This window comes from Asterias rubens, chromosome 14 (assembly GCF_902459465.1).
Source record: "Asterias rubens chromosome 14, eAstRub1.3, whole genome shotgun sequence".
Lineage (NCBI taxonomy): Eukaryota > Metazoa > Echinodermata > Asteroidea > Forcipulatida > Asteriidae > Asterias > Asterias rubens.
This window is the reverse complement of record NC_047075.1, coordinates 13,697,503-13,714,855: the sequence shown is the minus strand read 5'-3', so window position 1 is coordinate 13,714,855 and position 17,353 is coordinate 13,697,503. Positions and strand designations below refer to the sequence as shown.

Genomic DNA, 17,353 nt, shown 5'->3' with positions numbered 1-17,353 from the left:
CAAAAAAAGCAAAAATCAAAGAAACACAAGAAACACTATAAGCACATAAGAAAAACTCAAATAACTAGTTAGTACACTTAACAACTTACTTGCCACATCTGTTCCAGCCAGCCCCCATTCAATTACATGAACTTCAAGGCTTTAAGCTACTGCCAAACAGCTTCACATTAACAAAAATGAACAAAAATCTCCATAACAAATAAGTGCACAACTTTTTAAATCTGCCACTAATTTCTTTATATTTCCATTACAAAAACCTTACAGACTACCAAAAAAACTACATGCAAAAAACAAAGAAACACCAGTGCATAGGCAGAAAAATACCCACAAAATACAGTAACAATACACTTAATATTATATCATACATATTTAGTGCACTTGCCAACTTTCCACATCTATTCCAACCTTCACTTTCAATGTACAGAACTTCAACGCTTTACCCTACTCCTAAACACCCACATATGAACAACTGCAAAACTGCCCACAACAAATCAATGCACCACTATGACACCTTTATAAAACATGCCACATTTTCCTTTACATTTCCATTAAAACTGTAACTACAAAAATCTATAACTACAATACAACAATAACATAAGTATAAATAAACAAGCAAACATTGTAAGCAAAAAACAAAACTCAAACAATAGGATAAGATCAACCACTACATATATGATTACTTAGTACACTTGCCAACTTGACTCATCTGTTCCAACCATATCTCCCATCCTGAATACATGTACTTCAAGGCTTTCACATACTCCTATATAAACACCCAGATGTGAACACCTACAATAATACCCACAACAAATCAGTACATCACATAACACCTTCTTAAGGATACCACGCATTTCTTTACATTTTCATAAACTGTACCTACAAACAAAGCAACACGGTGGGCAAATAGCAAAACCCTAACCACTTCATAACAATCAATCAGTAAATATATAACAACTACATGTACTTCGTACACTTGCCAACTTGTCACATCTGTTCATTCCATCCCCCCATCTCTTCAAGACTTCAAACTACTCCCAAACAACCCAATATGAACAACTATAATATTGTCCACAACAAGTCAATGCACCACTATACCAAGTTTTTGATGGTCACACTTATTTCTTTATATTGTTTCCATAAAACAATTACTACAATTGTTTGCTGGTAGTCTACAATACTATAATTGGGGAAAAAACCCAAAGAAACACCACATCAGGCAGATAAAAGAAAAACACAATAAATAAGGTCAATCATGAACAACTACAATAATGCCCACAACAAATCATTGCGCTACCAAACCAACTTCAATGGTCCCACAGTTACAAAAAGAATGCTTGTAGCCTACACACACAAAACCTAAGTGAAATAATCAAAGAAACACCACACTTGGCACAAAAGAAACAAATTGATAAATAAATAAATAAATAAATAAATAAATACATAAATAAACACATAAATAAACAAATAAATAAATAAATAAATAAATAAATAAATAAATAAATAAATAAATAAATAAATAAATAAATAAATAAATAAACAAATAAATAAACAAATAAATAAACAAATAAATAAACAAATAAATAAATAAATAGATATATAAATAAATACACAAATAAATAAATAAATAAATAAATAAATAAATGCATAAACACACAAATAAAAACATACATACATAAATAAAAAAATAAATAAGTAAATAAACAAATCAATAAGGTACACATACACTTAATAAATGACACCAAGTTAGATACACTTGCCAACTTGCTCCATCTGTTCCAGCCATTATTACATAACATGTATTTCTTAACTTTATACTCCCAAACATACTGATATAAACAACTACAATAAGTGTGCTACTACACCAACACCAGAAACACCAGATTAGGCACACAATAAAATAAATAAAATGTATTTATTTTATTGTGTGCCTAATCTGGTGTTTCTGGTGTTGGTGTGGTAGCACACTTATTGTACTATTTAATAATAAACTACATAACAACAACATCAACACTAGAAACAAATGTATACACAAGATTAAAAATGACATTTTCCCCCTCAACAAAAATGAATAGAACAACATCAACAAATAAATAGGCCTAGTCTAATTTTTAAGTATGCTAATATGACTTCAGTTTTTTGCATGTATGTACCTCATTTCACACTGTACAGTCCTAACATACTCAAATAATGTCAGTATATAAAACCTGGATTTGTTTATGCTTCTTCAACAGCAATGATAGTCTTGTTCAAGACTGTTGCTGTAACCTTCAATGGTACAGCCTCTTTCAAAGCACTTTTCAGTTCGTTTTGTGTCACAGCAAGGAAAGTTGCCAAAATGTCCTTGTCTATGTTGTAGAACGTATCTGAACCTTCAATAGCTACTTGCATGTGAATACCTCCAGGAATGAACGCTACAATTGTCATCTCATGTTTCTCTTCAGGAGGTTCCTGTTTCTAAAAATAAAAAATAAAAAACATATCTTTCAGTATATTCATAAATACATAAGATAGTTTATTTATTCTGATTAATCAAAAGAATGTCACGTGCGAATCTTTAAAAGCGTAGTATAGATCGAGTTAAAAGTGTTTAAACATACACATGACAAATGATGCATGCACAGGTGCTAAGAAGAAGTATAGCCATTCCTATTGGTCAAGAACAACAACTAAAACTCCTGTGCAACATCTTCTTTACAAGAGGTCCTTTCTATTTCAGAGCTGGGGGATGTTTCGTTAATTGGAATTGTTGAAAATGTTTAAATAATGCATTTTTAACTTTTGGACCAAAAACTTTTGATGTTTTTTGACCAAAAAGGTACTTATGAATGGGAATAAAAGTGTGCGGAATAGGTTTCAGACAAGTTTTTTACACACAGTCAGGCTTGGTTCTTGATAATTTACCTCGCCTTCGTCTCAGTAAAATTATCAACAACGCAGGCCTAGAACCATTAGAATTAAATCTTGAATACAAAGGCACATTGGAACAGAATGCCTCACAATCTCCAAGTTCAACAGCAATTCAAAATCACATTACTGTATCAATGAAAACTTGTATATGCCCTTCATATAAGAATGGGTATTATACCCCATTATCCGGTGCAGTTTGGCATTTCATTTGTCATAAAGATAACAAAGTGATTTTCAGTCAATACTATCATCTTGTCAAAAACCTGATACACAATGTGGCTTTTTCATAGCTACATTGTATCTATATTTATAACTCATCTGACAAAACAAGTTCCTACTATACTTTCTGACTTATTGCTTTCATTTCAACCACAACAGTCTACCCCCCCCCCCTCCAACAACATATGGCAACAATCACCAAGTATCCCATAAAGACCCACTGACCTGTCAAACAAGTCTGACTATAACCTAGACATAACAAAACTCAGTAGAGACAAATTACCCACAGACTAAAGGCCTATTATTAAGATCCAAAGACTTACTGTGCAAGTGTCAATATAGAACTCCCTTCAGACTGCCTGCCAGCCCCTGATGTAACCATAAAGGAAAACCCCAAAATGTAACAAATAATTATAAAAAGTGAAGGAACTGTCACCCAGTGAATTTTCTAAGGCTTCTCAAAATTGTAATCAATAAACTAAACAATTGCATTTAAAAGTATTTCCTAGGTGTGCCAATTAAATTAAAAAACAGAATTTTCCTTTTGAAACCTATTATACATACCTACAGAAATTAAAAGTGAACACAGATTCCCCATTACACTTGAACTTCAATAGGGCTATTCAACACTTAATCACCTCAATAACTTGCATGTCTCACCTTAATAGTTGTCCTTGGTGTGCAAGTCAATTGGAGCTCCCCCTGATAATCCTTAACAATGCAATTCGTTGCAGTAATATAATCACCAGGGTGCACATCTGACCTTGTCTGTTCTTTCCACAATGCCATCCTCACTGAGCAGTTCTTGTCACTCAATGTCACATTTCTTACATCAACATCTTCCCCACCTACATCAACAGTTCGAACAGCTTCATCCTAAAACCAACAAAACAATTACATACATTCCATGAAATATTACAATCAATTACAAGAAGTGTCACTCTACAATATATAAACACCAAACAAATTCAACAGTTTGATAAACCTAAATCATAACAAACAATAAAAATGCCTATACCCCCCCAAAAACTTACAGATCTTAAATTTCTTTCATCAACTGATGTAATATTCCACCATGAATTATATTTCCAAATAACTTTATTCAATAATTGCAGTTAAAAAACAGTGGCAACTTATGTAAAAATCCATCAAATATGTGTTTTCTCAAATAATGACCAACCTGTGATATTTTCCCAGTAACAGTCACAGTGGACTTAACTGGAGATTTCTTCACCAAAGAGACATCAATAGGTGGGGGCGTTGCTGGCCTCGTCAAAAGAACTGATTCCCTCACCAATTCTTCCGGTACAGACATCTTTCCTCTTTCCATTACATGAGTCTTCGAAGTAATAACTAAACAGGATTCACTCTTCATAATGTAGTTCTTCATGTAAACACCTTCACCATCTTCTATGTCATCAAACTTATGAATATCATACACTGAACCCTTGATGTAACCTGTTGCGTCACAGAGGCTGACAAACAGCATTGTTTTGCTAATGCCCCCGGTCTTATATCTAATGACATCTGATCGTGACGTGATTACACATTCCAAAGGTACACTGTAAGGCTTCTTTGCACCTTCTTTCAGTTTCTTAATTGTAGTCATCTGTAAAAGAACAATACCACAACAATAATAACTATTAATATCATAAATTGCAACTACCATCATCATTCCATTGTTAACATCTACTTATTTACTTTTCTAAATGCATCACACATCATAAGTATAGCATCAACATTTCACAGACAACAATCATTCTGGTCTCTTAACCCTACAGTACCGTACGATTCTTAGTTTTCAAAAATGACCATTCTAAACACATTATGATTACATATTATCTCAAATTTCTATACAGTCATAAAACAAACATGCAAACTCTACAACATATCTAAAGAGAAGGTCAACTCTCACATTTATGCAGCTTTGTTTGAAGGCATGATAACAATATTTACACTGATATACCATGAGCACAAAAAATTGTATGTAATTGTACACACAATACAGACATACCCACACTTAACCCTCTGATAACTGGCACAATCTGCTCAGCTGTCTGTTCTTTGTACAAAAACACTACTTTAGCAGGCTGAACTTCTAATGTCTTACCAACAGCCCAGCTGTGGAGCTCTGCATATCAAACACCCCCCCCCCCCCCCCACAATCAATCACGTTTCTACTACCACCCTGGCAATCAATCTCTGTCCAAGATTACTACAAACAATTGTTATCTATGCTTGTCTCGCTTACTCAGAAAACAGGACATTACAACAAGGTAATAGACCTTATGCTTAGTTTTTTTTCAACAATTCTGCATAGAAAAGTCAACACTTTGTTCCATTTTATTTGTGAATAATTAATATTACATCATTAATTAGCCTCTAATTAATTAACACAGCAATTAGACACAAATAACCCTGAACAACACCTGAGCTTATAAATGTAACAGTCACTTGGATAACAAGATCATAGCAAAAGCACAGAAAATGAATCTTGTCCTTAACAAGGTCTGTGACAATTACCAATCGAAAGGTACTACAAAAACATGGGACGAAAGGGGACCAGTGGTTTCTCGCTTCATTCTTCATCACCCCCAGTTTCCTTCTTTTTGCCTAAAAACATTCTTACCAGGGACTGCATTATAAAGAGACATTTTTGTAAATTCTGTCTTTATTGTTATCACTCTCTCTTCATTTGCATGATATATCTGTTTAACATTTCCATGACCTAATATTCTTCCAGATAACCTACCATTATTACTTAAATACCAAGGAATTTATCTCGCTCTTTGCTAAAGCACAAACCCACCCATAATTATCCCCTACCTCGATATGAAAGGTTAAATACCAGTCCAATTGGTTTTGAACTTGTTACCTCGGAGTCCTTATCAGTTTTCGTCACGATTATTTCAAAAATTGAATACAAAATTACAATCAATCCATCACTATATCACATCTTGTCAACTGGTCAATGTTCAAGTTCCACAATTACAACTGGTCAAAACAAAACCCTCTGATCAATTGAAACTGTACGTGACCAAAGCAATTCAAATACCGTTTTCAACGGATTGTTCATCTTCTCAGTAATACTACCTACACTTTTTCATAGTACTATAGTAGTTTTATGACAACTTCACACATAACTTACCTTTCGAATGTGCCGGCCTGAAGTACATGAGATGTGCCTCCTCCACAATTGTCACTGATCATTTGTCACGAGTCACAAAAAGCCTTTTCCACCACAAAAAGTAAGTGCGTCAACAAAGGTTACAGATTATAGACCACTGAGGGCGCAACACGGTAACTGATTCCTGCAAGTAACGATCCAACCATGGAGGAATTCCTTCCTACATGTTCCAACCAAAAATAATAGAAAAGGAAGATCCACGAACACCAATTTCTTTTTTCTGCAGTTCGAAATTGCCATCCTCTACAAACTTCCTGTATTTTTTTAAGGTTTCCCTTTTTTGACTCGCTTGTTAACAAAATTAAAAAAAACCATTGAAAACCACTACGACAGAGACAATTTCGAACTACAGAAAAAGATGCCGCTGTCAGCAGGTAAGTATAAACCCCCTTGTAACTGCTTAAAAAAAAATCAGTCAAATTTATCTATACATTTTTACGAACGAATACACAAAAAATTACAATTCAATCACCATTTAAGCCTTTTAAATTGTTGTTTGTTTATGCAAGCTATATTACTTACTACTGCCAATTATGTCCCAAACTTGCCATTATCTTCCTGTGACATACACAATTTGATACGTCGTCTACTTCACACACTTACCTACCTAGCGCCCACACCGCACCGATGGGATGCTTGACGTTCATAATATTAACGTGTTGTTTAACGACAGGTTTCCTTTTTAGGAAATGTGTTATTATATTTTCTTTCAAACTTCATATTTAGTTAAAAATAAATTTACGTTGACACTGACCCAACTATTATTTTAGAACGGTCTGTTCCGGTCCTTAAATAGAAAATTATTATGCTTTACTATGGGGTCAGCACTACACTCCCCAGCAGTTTTGTTGCAGGCCCACTCCCCTATTGGAGATCAGGTTTGTAGGCTTTCGTAAATACCTCCCCCCACACACACACACATACTTGTAACGACCTGCAACCGTGGACATATTAATCTTACTATACAAACGAGGACGGCAGTATTTTGATGGTCTCGTAGGCTGTTTTATCATATTACAGATGCTAGTACGCTGAACATTTATTAAATGTGTGATTAGAACAGGTAAAAGTTTTTGTTCAGGGTTTCTGGAGTTGCCGAATTATCACGACCAAACCGTGGACGTAAACCTAAACATACCATACATAGAAGACAAGGCAGCCAAACGTGGACGTGTGGATTTTGACTGTACCACCGTGGACATGTACATGTACATGACTGTATACGTCATACATGTGTATGTACACTGAACAGCAGTCCTCTGTTGGGGTCATTAAGTCGGGGTGTACGGTTAGGCGTACAATACAAAGGCAACAATTAAACCCAAATGAGAAAAAAATACTACACAATACTGTCCACGGTGGTATAATAGGAGTACAAAGAGGGACAAGAACAACCAAGGTGTCCACGGTGGATTAGTACCACGCTTACCAGGAGGATAAGGGAAATACAATATGTCCACGGTGGTATAATAAGAGTACAAAGGGGGACAATAATAACCAAGATGTCCACGGTGGACTAGTACCACGCTTACCAGGAGGTAAAGGGAAATAATACACAAGATGTCCACGGTGGTACAATAAGAGTACAAAGGGGGACAATAATAACCAAGATGTCCACGGTGGATTAGTACCACGCTTACCAGGAGGTAAAGGGAAATAATACACAAGATGTCCACGGTGGTACAATAAGAGTACAAAGGGGGACAATAATAACCAAGATGTCAACGGTGGATTAGTACCACGCTTACCAGGAGGTAAAGGGAAATAATACACAAGATGTCCACGGTGGTACAATAAGAGTACAAAGGGGGACAATAATAACCAAGATGTCCACGGTGGTATAAATAAGAGTACAAAGGGGGACAATAATAACCAAGATGTCCACGGTGGATTAGTACCACGCTTACCAGGAGGTAAAGGGAAATAATACACAAGACGTCCACGGTGGTACAATAAGAGTACAAAGGGGGACAATAATAACCAAGATGTCCACGGTGGTACAATAAGAATACAAAGGGGGACAATAATAAGCAAGATGTCCACGGTGGTATAATAAGAATACAAAGGGGGACAATAATAATCAAGATGTCCACGGTGGTATATAAGATTACAAAGGGGGACAATAATAAGCAAGATGTCCACGGTGGTATAATAAGAATACAAAGGGGGACAATAATAACCAAGATGTCCACGGTGGTATATAAGAATACAAAGGGGGACAATAATAACCAAGATGTCCACGGTGGTATATAAGATTACAAAGGGGGACAATAATAACCAAGATGTCCACGGTGGTATAATAAGATTACAAAGGGGGACAATAATAACGAAGATGTCCACGGTGGTATATAAAGAGTACAAAGGGGGACAATAATAACCAAGATGTCCACGGTGGTATATAAAGAGTACAAAGGGGGACAATAATAACCAAGATGTCCACGGTGGTATAATAAGAATACAAAGGGGGACAATAATAACCAAGATGTCCACGGTGGTATATAAGATTACAAAGGGGGACAATAATAACCAAGATGTCCACGGTGGTATAATAAGATTACAAAGGGGGACAAAATAACCAAGATTGTCCACGGTGGATTAGTACCACGCTTACCAGGAGGTAAAGGGAAATAATACACAAGATGTCCACGGTGGTATAATAAGAGTACAAAGGGGGACAATAATAACCAAGATGTCCACGGTGGATTAGTACCACGCTTACCAGGAGGTAAAGGGAAATAATACACAAGATGTCCACGGTGGTACAATAAGAGTACAAAGGGGGACAATAATAACCAAGATGTCCACGGTGGATTAGTACCACGCTTACCAGGAGGTAAAGGGAAATAATACACAAGATGTCCACGGTGGTACAATAAGAGTACAAAGGGGGACAATAATAACCAAGATGTCCACGGTGGTACAATAAGAATACAAAGGGGGACAATAATAACCAAGATGTCCACGGTGGTATATAAGATTACAAAGGGGGACAATAATAACCAAGATGTCCACGGTGGTATAATAAGATTACAAAGTGGGACAAAATAACCAAGATGTCCACAATGGATTAGTACCACGCTTACCAGGAGGTAAAGGGAAATAATACACAAGATGTCCACGGTGGTATAATAAGAGTACAAAGGGGGACAATAATAACCAAGATGTCCACGATGGATTAGTACCACGCTTACCAGGAGGTAAAGGGAAATAATACACAAGATGTCCACGGTGGTACAATAAGAGTACAAAGGGGGACAATAATAACCAAGATGTCCACGGTGGTATAATAAGAGTACAAATGGGGACAATAATGACCAAGATGTCCACGGTGGATTAGTACCACGCTTACCAGGAGGTAAAGGGAAATAATAAACAAGATGTCCACGGTGGTATAATAAGAGTACAAAGGGGGACAATAATAACCAAGATGTCCACGGTGGATTAGTACCACGCTTACCAGGAGGTAAAGGGAAATAATACACAAGATGTCCACGGTGGTACAATAAGAGTACAAAGGGGGACAATAATAAGCAAGATGTCCACGGTGGTATAATAAGAGTACAAAGGGGGACAATAATGACCAAGATGTCCACGGTGGATTAGTACCACGCTTACCAGGAGGTAAAGGGAAATAATACACAAGATGTCCACGGTGGTACAATAAGAATAAAGGTCGAACAATTTAATGAATAAACAAAGTCACACAGATTAAACTCCACAAAATGATTAAAACATTTATTCACGCAATTGAAGCCAGCCTCTGTCCAACTTGTAATTGTATGCTTTACTTAGTGATCATGAAAAAGTTGCCTCGTACATGTACATGTTTAGACACGGGTTGATGACAGAGCATCTTGTTTATGTAAACCTTGAAGTATTGGTGTTAGATCCTTTTTAGAGACAGAGACTTCATTACGCTAAGTAAGAAAACAAACTTAATCATCCTGAATTTTTTTCATAGAGAGGACGACGAGGGCATTTCTTTCCCACGATGGTCACCAAGCATTTAAATACCAAATGGCCATCAGAGTTCAGTTTAAAAGCACTGCCAACTAAGAATACAAAATTTGGGGACACTCAACTGAGTGTTTTTTTTATTTTTTTTTATTTTTTATTTAGCCTTGGATTTAACATCAATTTTTTTAACGAAAACTCAAAAGGTCTAAGAAAGAACCCTAGTCAAAAAATGGTTACTTATTTTTTTAGTAAGAACTCCAACATGGCAAAATGGCCAACAAAAAACCTCTCCCTTTCCCCTGCAACAAACAAGTGTATTAGTTCCAATTTCATGGCTTTGCTTACCGCGGAATTCTTTTCTTGCAACCCATACTAGATTCACATGCTTTAAAGGGCACCCTAACACGGAAAACACAAACAAAATTAATATATATATAGCACATCTTTTTGATTGTTTTTTATCATTTAACTGCAATGGCCTGTATGGAGATGAACCACTTCACACAACTGTTCAAACACAGTTTCAAATAGCTGGCTTTGTTAGTTTCTAACTTAAAGATTTTTAAGAAAGCTAAATGGATTTTTCTTTCTGTCTTGGTTTCTGATAAAGTCTTTCACGTTTCTCCAGGAACGATTAGTAAACATATGTGGTTCAGCTTTCATGAGTACACAATGCATAAAAGGTCAAATCTTTGCATTACACGGTACACAATAAATTCAAAATTGGCACAGGAGACAAAACAAAAGAACATAACACATAGTACAATGTAATTTGAAACCAGGCTTTGTCTAACTTGTCCTGAGTTTTAAAATATGAACACGCTGCATTAATGGTAATTCTTTGCATTACACAGTACACTATAAATTCCCAACTAGGCACGGAAAACAAAACAAAATAATTTAGCTGATCTTTTTGATTGTTATTTATCATTTAACTGCAATGGCCTGTATGAAGATGAACCACTTCATTCAACTGTTCAAACACAGTTTCAAATAGCTGGCTTTGTTAGTTTCTAACTTCAAAAGTTTTTAAGAAAGCTAACTGTACTTTAGCCCTAAACCTCACAAAATGTGTGGAACTTTCATGTAATTGCTACATTTCTTTTAAAACAAACAATACATGCAAATGAAAATGCATTTAAACCAAATAAATAAGTAAACTTATGAGTAAGATAAAACAATATTTCAGTATTAAGCTTAATCGTTTGCAACTACTCGTTACTGGAAATAAACTTCGATTAATGGCTGCTTGTTCTCTCATCTTGGCAAGAAGAAAAACAAAGAATTAAAATTAAACTTAATATGCTGAATACGTGCAGCAAAGGAAAATAAAATTGCATTTACAAACACAAATGTATAATGTGAAACAAATAAAATTACTTCGGCCTGACAAATATGAAAACCAAAATGGTCGCTTTGTATACACACTCTCTGTTAAACATGGCAATTACCACACAATCCCAACTTGGCATTGAAAAACAAACAAAGAATAGTTAATAACATACATGTAATTAATCTTAATGAGGTATAAGCCAGTCTTGCTTTTACCAGCACTGAGTTTTCAAAATATATGAACACGCTGCATTAATAGTAAGTTCTTTGCATTACACAGTACACTATAAATTCCCAACTTGGCACGGAAAACACAAACAAAATAATTTAGCTGATCTTTTTGATTGTTAATTATCATTTAACTGCAATGGCCTGTATGAAGATGAACCACTTCATTCAACTGTTCAAACACAGTTTCAAATAGCTGGCTTTGTTAGTTTCTAACTTCAAAAGTTTTTAAGAAAGCTAACTGTACTTTAGCCCTAAACCTCACAAAATGTTGGAACTTTCATGTAATTGCTACATTTCTTTTAAAACAAACAATACATGCAAATGAAAATGCATTTAAACCAAATAAATAAGTAAACTTTTGAGTAAGATAAAACAATATTTCAGTATTAAGCTTAATCGTTTGCAACTACTCGTTACTGGAAATAAACTTCTATTAATGGCTGCTTGTTCTCTCATCTTGGCAAGAAGAAAAACGAAGAATTAAAATTAAACTTAATATGCTGAATACGTGCAGCAAAGGAAAATAAAATTGCATTTACAAACACAAATGTATAATGTGAAACAAATAAAATTACTTCGGCCTGACAAATATGAAAACCAAAATGGTCGCTTTGTATACACACTCTCTGTTAAACATGGCAATTACCACACAATCCCAACTTGGCATTGAAAAACAAACAAAGAATAGTTAATAACATACATGTAATTAATCTTTATGAGGTATAAGCCAGTCTTGCTTTTACCAGCACTGAGTTTTCAAAATATATGAACACGCTGCATTAATAGTAAGTTCTTTGCATTACACAGTAGACTATAAATTCCCAACTTGGCACGAAAAACAAAACAAAATAATTTAGCTGATCTTTTTGATTGTTAATTATCATTTAACTGCAATGGCCTGTATGAAGATGAACCACTTCATTCAACTGTTCAAACACAGTTTCAAATAGCTGGCTTTGTTAGTTTCTAACTTCAAAGGTTTTTAAGAAAGCTAACTGTACTTTAGCCCTAAACCTCACAAAATGTTGGAACTTTCATGTAATTGCTACATTTCTTTTAAAACAAATAATACATGCAAATGAAAATGCATTTAAACCAAATAAATAAGTAAACTTTTGAGTAAGATAAAACAATATTTCAGTATTAAGCTTAATCGTTTGCAACTACTCGTTACTGGAAATAAACTTCGATTAATGGCTGCTTGTTCTCTCATCTTGGCAAGAAGAAAAACGAAGAATTAAAATTAAACTTAATATGCTGAATACGTGCAGCAAAGGAAAATAAAATTGCATTTACAAACACAAATGTATAATGTGAAACAAATAAAATTACTTCGGCCTGACAAATATGAAAACCAAAATGGTCGCTTTGTATACACACTCTCTGTTAAACATGGCAATTACCACACAATCCCAACTTGGCATTGAAAAACAAACAAAGAATAGTTAATAACATACATGTAATTAATCTTTATGAGGTATAAGCCAGTCTTGCTTTTACCAGCACTGAGTTTTCAAAATATATGAACACGCTGCATTAATAGTAAGTTCTTTGCATTACACAGTACACTATAAATTCCCAACTTGTCACGGAAAACAAAACAAAATAATTTAGCTGATCTTTTTGATTGTTAATTATCATTTAACTGCAATGGCCTGTATGAAGATGAACCACTTCATTCAACTGTTCAAACACAGTTTCAAATAGCTGGCTTTGTTAGTTTCTAACTTCAAAGGTTTTTAAGAAAGCTAACTGTACTTTAGCCCTAAACCTCACAAAATGTTGGAACTTTCATGTAATTGCTACATTTCTTTTTAACAAACAATACATGCAAATGAAAATGCATTTAACCAAATAAATAAGTAAACTTTTGAGTAAGATAAAACAATATTTCAGTATTAAGCTTAATCGTTTGCAACTACTCGTTACTGGAAATAAACTTCTATTAATGGCTGCTTGTTCTCTCATCTTGGCAAGAAGAAAAACGAAGAATTAAAATTAAACTTAATATGCTGTATACGTGCAAACACAGTTTCAAATAGCTGGCTTTGTCATAGTTGCTTTCTTCAAAGATTCTTAAGGAAGCTAAACTGATCTTTTTTCCTGACTTGGTTTCTGACAAAGTCCTTGACGTTTCTCCAGGAACGATCAGTAAAAAGACGGGGTTCAGCTTTCATGAGAGCAGAAATCGGTCCCTTCCCTGGAACTTTCCTTGACCTTAAGAAGCTTCCAAGATGTCTCACGACTGCTTGTTTTTCAGCCAATGTCCATTGCTTCTTCCGTTGTTGTTGTGCAGCTTCTGTTTCTGCTGGTTCTGTATGAAGTGAAAAAATGCAATAAATTAATTATTAAACACCTCAAATAGAAATGAAACATAATAATATCAATACTGATGATTTGGTTTGTAATGCAGGCACTCACAGCATGATAGGTATAGTCAGCATGCAACTGACCATGATGAGGACCAAGGGGAAAACAAGGGACATGAACAAAATTGTGTACCCTATGTGGCTGATGCAAAATTGATTGTAAGGTGAAGCTAAGGAAGATTAGTTTGTCTTTTTGTAGAGGGGACAAAGAACATCTAAAGAGTTTTAAAAGCACATTCTTTAGCACATAAACATAGCTGGTGTTACTTTTGTAAATCTAACTAAAAACAAATCAGTGCATGGTTACATTTATGATTTAAAGTTGTCATCAGTTTAGTTTCATTTTACATGGGGTGGTTGCAAGTTATGGCTATAATTGTGGCAAGTCAGAAAAAAAAACTGATTAGAAAGGAATGTTTAGACTCCATTTTATATTCCATAGCATTAAGTCATGAAAACATTCACATTTCAACGATTTCAGTACAAATGGTTGGAACATGGCTGGCAAGGTAAAATGACCAACTTGTGGCTGTCAGTGACACATCAAAGCTGCTACACAGCATCTAGCCCAGAATATGAACACATGCCTACACTGAGCCAACCAGTCAAGTTTTTAGTAAAACTTTGTAGTATTTGTGACTGATCCTAGTCTCATGTACTAACCTTTTGTTTTCTCTGGTACAGATGTCTCAGGTTCAGGATCACTGTCATCGTCTGATTTCTCATCTGTATCGTATTCTATAAAAAAACATGTTTTAAATGTAATACTTTAAAGCCTCCCTCAAAAGGGTCCATGTCAAATTATGTTTCACATCACAATGTATGTTGCTACCATAAAAGTATTGTGTAGGTTTACATAAACCTTTATACCATAATATGTGTTTTATCAGATTTGTTTCTGAACTTAAGTATCCATTCAATTTTGATTAATGATTAAACATGCAATAAAGGTCAGACACAGTTCAGGCTCAATCAAAATTGACTTGTATCAACTAATGTTTCAAATCGAATTGGTAAATTTAGAGTAGTTGTATCTATCATACCTTCACTAGGGTCCAGCTCCACATCTTTCAGGCTTTTACCAGCTAATCCCTGTACATCACCCTTCTCCATCTTCAGAAGGACCTTTGAAAGTTTTGCAACTTGAAGTGTGGACTCAGGCATGCGGTAGAACTCACGGTGTGTTCTCACATCATGTCCAAGGAAGCCTGCCAGCAGGTCAAGCTCATTGTCCTGGAGGTTCATCACTTGCGATACTGTTGCAATGTGTTTTCTGAGTCTGGTTGCACGTAAGAATTCAGGATTACTTGCTTTGCACTTTGAGGCATGTTCTCTAAGTGTGTCAGTCCCCCTAATGTGTGCCAGTCCTCTCTGATTACTAAACAGGAAGACATTGTTGACATCTATGCCTGCATCAATTCTTCTTTTCCTCAGTGTGTCAAGGGCCTCTTTCATCTGGGCAGTGAATAGTACTACAACGGTTCGCAAACGTTTTCCGATAATTTCGACTCTCCATAGCACCTTACACAGTGCCTTCTCCAGTGGTGACAAGGCGCCATCAACAACACAGGTTTCCCCATTAGCACACTTGCTGTAATCACTCAAGGTCATCTTCGATACCTCTCCAGGCCTTTTACGGTTGAACACAATGATTTGTGTCAGAAGAAGTTCAGCCAACTTTGTCCAAACTTTGGGCACATCCTTGTTAGTTTTCTGCAGCTCTTTGTGCCTTTCTTGTACTTGATTCTTGAGGTACCTTGATAATTTAACAATATCTCCAGTTAACGGCAACAACTTAGGATTGTTCCTCTTGACTTCATGCAATGTTCTCAGAGCATGGTGGCTTACTTCGCCTTCCCAATTCAAGTTGTACAATGATATTACAGCCTTACAATCCTTCTCAAGAACTGTGTCCCTGGACAAAAGTGCATCTCCTCTTAGAATTTCTGCACATGACTTCAGGCTATGTCCTATTTTCAGTGCAAGGCTTGGGGTTGTGTATAAATTGGTTTCCTCTTGAAATCCTGCTGCTCGTCTTGTTGCTTCAATGACTTCATTGAATTTCTCTGGACAAATGAGATCAGCTAACATAGCATTAGAATGCTGAGTGAACAGTCTGTACTCTAAAACCATTCTGGCCACCTCACGCAACCGCTGTCTTATGTAGCCTTCCTGATCTTTTGAGTGACCATGCTTCTTTGTCAACTTCTCTGCAAACATCGTAATCAGTCGGTCTGATCGGACAAGTCTGCTTATATTGTCACTTTTCAGGCTGGACAATATTTGGTGGGTTCGCTGACTAACACCTGGTTTGGTTGGCAGCATCATTCTGCTAGCTTTTCTTAGTCCAGTTTTTCTTTTCTTTTGATATGGTTCTTCTGCATCATTTACCTCAACATCAACTGTCTGGCAGCATTTATGCTTCCATAAATCATTTTGTGCAAAATAGCCAAAGCAGTTGGTGCAAGGCAAATAGTCAGTGGGATTAACTTTATGTGAGGGCCTATACACTACGATAAGAGTGCCCTTTCCCTCGTCAAGTACTTTCGCATTATGAAGAAAGTTTCCATAGTTCCTCATAATAGTAAGCTGCTTTGTCCGTTCTCTGTTGTCTTTTGTGGCAAGCCACTGCTCTACTTGTAGTTCCTCTTTGTGAATAGATGCTAAATGCCGTGGCAACTTCTTTTGTGGAATCAGACAGAATGGACAAAACTGAGGCTTGTCCCAACTGCGCTTACCTCTTTCATTTGAAGTGGTTAGTACTTCAATGTCTGATGTATTCAATGCAGTAGAACTGGAGACTACAGGAACTTGACCAGGTGAGCCTAAATTTGTAGTTTGATGATGACCTTTGGAAGTGTTTGCTACTGTCAGTGTGCCTGAAACTTCGTTATCAGCAATGCTTTCAGAAACTTCCTCATTCTCATATACCATGCCAGAATCGTCTTCATCAGGATGGTCTTTATCACTTGGGTCTGTTATTTGCTTTGAGTTAGTAATTTGTTTTGTAGCCCTAGTCACTGGAGTAGATCTAGCAGCCAAAGCAAATTCGTTATCACTTTCATCAGCAGAAACAGGAACAAAATCTGAACCAGAATCTTCAACATCACTTTCATCGGCAGAAACAGGAACAAAATCTGAACCAGAATCT

At 35.8% G+C, this 17,353-nt stretch overlaps 2 protein-coding genes across 2 annotated transcripts; both read right to left on the bottom strand.

Annotated features, from left to right (window-relative positions):
* Positions 1 to 2,214: 2,214 nt before the first annotated feature.
* On the bottom strand, positions 2,215 to 5,767 carry LOC117299194. Its single transcript, XM_033782653.1, has 4 exons — positions 5,756 to 5,767; positions 4,307 to 4,735; positions 3,787 to 4,002; positions 2,215 to 2,454 (listed from the first exon to the last, which is right to left on the bottom strand). The coding sequence occupies exons 1-4, from the start codon at positions 5,765 to 5,767 to the stop codon at positions 2,215 to 2,217; spliced, it is 897 nt and encodes a 298-aa protein (XP_033638544.1).
* A 7,160-nt stretch (positions 5,768 to 12,927) lies between these two features.
* On the bottom strand, positions 12,928 to 16,676 carry LOC117299409. Its single transcript, XM_033782947.1, has 3 exons — positions 15,246 to 16,676; positions 14,866 to 14,940; positions 12,928 to 14,147 (listed from the first exon to the last, which is right to left on the bottom strand). Exons 1-3 carry the CDS (start codon positions 16,528 to 16,530, stop codon positions 13,900 to 13,902), a joined length of 1,608 nt encoding a protein of 535 aa, XP_033638838.1. The 5' UTR covers positions 16,531 to 16,676; the 3' UTR covers positions 12,928 to 13,899.
* Between the last annotated feature and the right edge of the window lie 677 nt (positions 16,677 to 17,353).

Excerpts from the sequence above, each read along its gene's own strand:
- LOC117299194 (XM_033782653.1), bottom strand. Across the intron at positions 4,003-4,306 it reads TTACTGGGAAAATATCACAG|GATGAAGCTGTTCGAACTGT; the intron begins GTTGGTCATTAT and ends TGTTGGTTTTAG. Across the intron at positions 2,455-3,786 it reads CACCAAGGACAACTATTAAG|AAACAGGAACCTCCTGAAGA; the intron begins GTGAGACATGCA and ends TTTTATTTTTAG.
- LOC117299409 (XM_033782947.1), bottom strand. The coding sequence starts at position 16,530 with ATGATGCTGCCAACCAAACCAGGTGTTAGTCAGCGAACCCACCAAATA. Across the intron at positions 14,941-15,245 it reads GGAGCTGGACCCTAGTGAAG|AATACGATACAGATGAGAAA; the intron begins GTATGATAGATA and ends GTTTTTTTATAG. Across the intron at positions 14,148-14,865 it reads TGTACCAGAGAAAACAAAAG|AACCAGCAGAAACAGAAGCT; the intron begins GTTAGTACATGA and ends CACTTCATACAG.